The sequence below is a fragment of the Aplysia californica genome, unplaced genomic scaffold (assembly GCF_000002075.1).
Source record: "Aplysia californica isolate F4 #8 unplaced genomic scaffold, AplCal3.0 scaffold00093, whole genome shotgun sequence".
NCBI classification, from domain to species: domain Eukaryota; kingdom Metazoa; phylum Mollusca; class Gastropoda; order Aplysiida; family Aplysiidae; genus Aplysia; species Aplysia californica.
Window position 1 is genome coordinate 877475 of NW_004797363.1, and position 5000 is coordinate 882474.

At 38.3% G+C, this 5000-nt stretch overlaps 1 protein-coding gene across 8 annotated transcripts in view; it reads left to right on the top strand.

Annotated features, from left to right (window-relative positions):
* LOC101852538 (potassium voltage-gated channel subfamily H member 4) overlaps window positions 1-5000 on the top strand; it is a 252648-nt gene that overhangs the window by 215319 nt on the left and 32329 nt on the right. For all 8 annotated transcript variants that reach the window (XM_035968876.1, XM_005094997.3, XM_013080627.2 and 5 more), the window contains exons 6-8: window positions 2544-2749; window positions 3230-3449; window positions 4526-4683. In XM_035968876.1, the coding sequence (XP_035824769.1) occupies window positions 2544-2749; window positions 3230-3449; window positions 4526-4683 (584 nt within the window). The remainder of the gene's footprint in view (window positions 1-2543; window positions 2750-3229; window positions 3450-4525; window positions 4684-5000) is intronic.

Here is a 5000-nt window from a genome sequence, read left to right on the forward strand (position 1 = left end):
GAGAGAGAGAGAGAGAGAGAGAGAGAGAGGGAGATAGAGATAAAGAGAGAATAGAAAGACAGACAGACAAACAGATAGACAGACGAATAGGCAGACAAACAGATAAATAGACAAACATACAGGCACACAGTCACTCAGACACACAGACAAATACAGGCAGATAGACAGAGAGATAGAGACAGATACAAGCAAATAGACTGAGAGAGTGAGACAGACACACAGACAGACAGACACACATAAACACAAACACACGGACAGGCAGACAGATAGACAGGCAGACAGGCAGAAAATGACCTTTTATCTCGAAATGTATGTCTGCTATAGTGTTGCTTTGTATACCGATACCGCATATTGCTTAACTTAGGTCGTGGGTGGTTGGCGGGTGCTCTTGTGTGGTTTGCTCCTTCTTTCCTATCAAACATCTATCGTCCTGATCTCCCCTCCTTCTTTTTATGTTTTTACTATCTTGTAACATCTCTAATCTTCGACACTCGTATGACCTTATAGTGTTGCAAGTGCCGTAAAACACTTACTAAAACTTAAAACTTAACTGCCTGTAGCGAGGCGAGGTCACTAATCTCAAGAACTTATTGTAAGTTTATTACAAGAATGATCACTCGAGGGTGACTTTAAGCAATATACTTTAGCTCACGCTCAGTTGAGGGATTAATGGACCTTGCGCTAATTGTGCTACTTGAGGTAATTAATTTGTTTGTGTGGGTGGTTGATTAATGTGCTTGTTCTGTGTGATTTGTGCATTTAGGTGTTGATAATATGCCATTTAATGTCAAATGACACTGTGATATGAATTATTGAAATAGTTGTTTTTGTTTCTTTGTTATTTGTTGGGGGAGGGTGTATTTATTTGTTTTTTAACACACTTTAGTTGTCATCATTGCTAGCTGCTACGAGACAATAAGTGTTCTTGAAGGATTAAAATTCTCTGTTAACTGCATCTTATCGAATCTGGATCGTTGCGGTTGCTCGGGTGTGGTTTGCCCCTTCTTTTCTATCAGACATCTATTTCCCTATCTTCCCTCCGTATTTGTAACACCTCTAATGGTTGGCTCTTTGAGGGCCTACCTTATTATGTTGCAAGTGCCTGTGAAATATTTACTAAAACTACAGCATTATTTCTATTTCATTGTAAAAACGCAGAATGAATCACAACTTGGCCCTTTAAGGTGATTTCAAGATGATTAAATGCATTGGTGCTTTTGCCTTGGATTCATAATAATATTCTTTTGTCTCCCTTTTTAGGGTCAAAAGGTGACATACGAATAATAAATATTATAAAAGATATTTTAATGAGTGCTTGCCCCCCGCCCCTATACAACATTTATCTTAAAACTCAGTATTCAAAGAAACCATTTGTCGTGACTTTAACAAAAATGTACATAATATTTGTATTGTTATTATTACATTGCAGTCACCTCCGATGAAGAATAGCGAATAGCAAGGGACATAACTGTTGATATTACTAACTTGTCTTGGATTTTTATTCTAGTAGTCGCCCTTGGTTCTAAAACGTGCGACATGTCAACTTTTGGGCGCTCCGAAACTTAAATGGTATCATGCTGGACTACGGAGTCGATGGCCCAGTTTAGAATCAGATACTGGGTGTTCTGGAACTTGGGTATGCTGTGAAGTTTTTACGACTCTCAAACCACTTGGCTCGGTCCTATCGGAGACGGATTTCAAATTCGGAGATCTCAGCTCTTAAGTAACCTCTTAGTGTTGATAGGGGCGCTAAACTCATTAATAATAATAACCATCATCATCATCATCATCATCATCATGAAAATCCTAATAATCCTTACAATAATAAATCATAATCGTAATAGTCATAATCATAATAATGATGATAATGATAATGATGAAGGTGATTATTGTTATTATTGCAAGTACCATCATCATCATCATCATCATCATCATCATCATCATCATCATCATCATCATCATCATCATTTTCATCATCATCAGAGCTTCCTCATTGGATGTGGCTGTCTATGTTGAGAACGGTACTCCCCATCGTGAAGGGGACAGCTTGAGTACCTTCCTCAAAAAGGGAACAAAAATCTATCACATGTCTCTGGGAGCAGGTTGAGCTAGCGAGACTGCGGTGGGACCATCATTGGAGTTTAAGATGGTATAAGAACTTTGTAAATGAAGAGCTCAGCCCATGTTGCCGAAGATGCAGCCTTGAAAAGGGGGATATAAAACATATTATGTTTGAATGTCCAGGAACAATGGCAATTTAAATGGAGTTATTTGGACGAGTGGAGGTGCCGCAAAGCATATTGACAATGGAGCCGAAAAAGAGCCTCGCTCTCGCTCGAAGAATTCTTCGTGAAGTCCGTCAGGCCCATTAAGGAAACAAATCATCATCATCATCATCATCATCATCATCATCATCATCATCATCATCATCATATGGTCATTATTATTATTGTTTTTATTATTACTATTATTATCATTATTATTTTTATTATCATTATCATATATTACATTTACAATCACACGTACACTTACTCTGTTTTCAGACAAACTGAATATCGATTCCCCAACGAAGAAGAATTCAGATTCTGACTCCTCCGATGATGGCAGCGATGATGACGATGACGATGACGAAGGAATGCCAGAGAATTACGACTATGGGCGCCGACGGAGCCGAGCAGTGCTTTACCACATCAGCGGGCAGCTTAACAAACAGAATAAGGCCAAGAGTAAATTGCAGCAACTCAACAGAGTAAGGACAATAGTTTCTTAGTACCACAGAAGAAGTTAATTGTCCTGTACGGACAATCAATGATAACATTCTTGGCTCCTATACTAATACCCTAGGACCTCTTTCGAAATTGTCTATAGTGCGGTTAAAAAATTGTCTATAGTGGGGCCCTGGTTGTTGCTGTTGTTGTTGTTTTTGGTTGTTGTTTTATTCGGGGATGGGGGTTGCTTTTTTTTTACTTTTTTAAATGTGTTTATTGCTGTGGATTTTTTTTAGTGTTTTATTTTTTATTGTTATTTATTTTAAATGAGTGGGGGGGGGGGGTGTTAGGTTGACATAAAACTCTATTTAAGACATACTATGCACATAAAATCAAATTTATTGTAAACCTGCCTTACTAATATAGCCATATTCCTAGATTAGTAAACCACTTAACTCTTCATTATGAAACAACTCCGAAATCAGACACAATAATAATTCTGGAACATTCCACATTGACAGCTCGCCTCCCAGATGCCAGAGTACAAGGTTCAAGAAGTGAAAAAGTCCTCCTTAATCATCGTGCATTACGGCATCTTTAAGATCGGCTGGGACTGGTTGATCCTCCTCTGTACCTTCTACATCGCCATCATGGTTCCCTTCAACGCCGCCTTCAGGGAGTCAGGGCGCTTCAAAGACTCCATGTACATTGATGCTGGCGTGGAAGTGCTCTTCGCTATTGGTAGGACGGGGGTAGTTTTGTTGTTGTAGTTGTTGTTGTTGTTGTTGTTGTTGTTGTTGTTGTTGTTGTTCTTCTTCTTCTTCTTCTTCTTCTTCTTCTTCTTCTTCTTCTTCTTCTTCTTTTTCTTCTTCTTCTTCTTCTAATTATTATTATTACTATTACTATTACTAGTAACACTATTGTTATTTTTATTAGCATTATCATTGTTATTATTATTAATATTGTCCTCATTATCCTCATCAACATTATTAATATCATTATTATTGTTATTATTTTTATTATTATTATTATTATTATTATTATTATTGTTATCATTATTATTATTACTATTATTATTATTATTATTATTTCACCGTTATCATTAGTATTTCCATTGTTATATTTTATTTGTTATGTTACTATTATTACTAAAACTGCCACAGTTAATACTGCAACCGTTCTTCTCTTTATTTACACTAACAAAACCACCAACAACACCTTAAGCATGATGGCCTGATACAAGCTAACAAATAAAACAATGATACGGTAAAGTTGTTCCTGCATCCGATCCGGACATTGGGATTGCCTTGTTAGTGAGACAACTTCCTGGGCCTTCGGCATATTGTGGTGGGATGGCCAATTCTTTTGCACGCCGCTTTACTTCCCCAACTCGAAGTCAGGTACCCATTACTGCCAGGTGGGCAGGAGGGGACGGAAAAAACATCCGTGTCTGGATCGAGGCTCGAACTCGGATTTTTGGCTTCGGAGACGAGCGTCACTAACCGCTCCGCCACCGTATCCTCAATAATATGGTACGTTTTCTTAACCCTATCCGTACTTCATTTTTTTGCTATCGTATCCGTACGTCGTGGGTAACTCTGTGCTACCAGGTTTCAAAGAGGAAATTTACTCGTTAATCCGATCCGTAAGCTTTGCATAGCTGTCAGTCAAAAAGATTTTTTGAGAAATACCGAAAGTATCAACCAGATCTTCGCACTAGAAGTATTCAAAAATCTGAAGAATACAACCCCGGGGTACAAAATAACCCGAGAGCGTTCGGATAGGGTTAAACAAAACTCTTTTTCCTCACTTCCCAGATATTGTTCTCAACTTCCGGACAACCTTTCTGAACAAGTCGGGGCAGGTGGTCTACGAAGGTAAAATGATCGCCATCAACTACATGCGGGGCTGGTTCCTCCTTGACCTTCTTGCAGCCATACCCTTTGACCTCTTGTATGCCTTCAGCGTCGAAACGGTAGGTTCTTCTGTCTTCTGTGTCTGTTACAGTTAGTGTCGATTTATTATTAAGTACAGTGTACACTGTCTGTCTCATGCACGTGAGGCATCGTTCGTTCTCACTTTTGGCGTGATCAGTCGTGGTCTCATAATCGTAGAGAAGATCATGATTTTTTTTAATTGTTTTTTTTTTTTTTGGTTAGATCTGTAGATGCTTTGCTTGATTTTGTGTGATTGAGTGAAGTCCAAATACCGAATAGCTTGTGAGTTTGTTTAAAGATCACGGCTATTTTAAAGACGCATCAAAATTATGAAAGGAGTAGTGGAAGTTCGGTC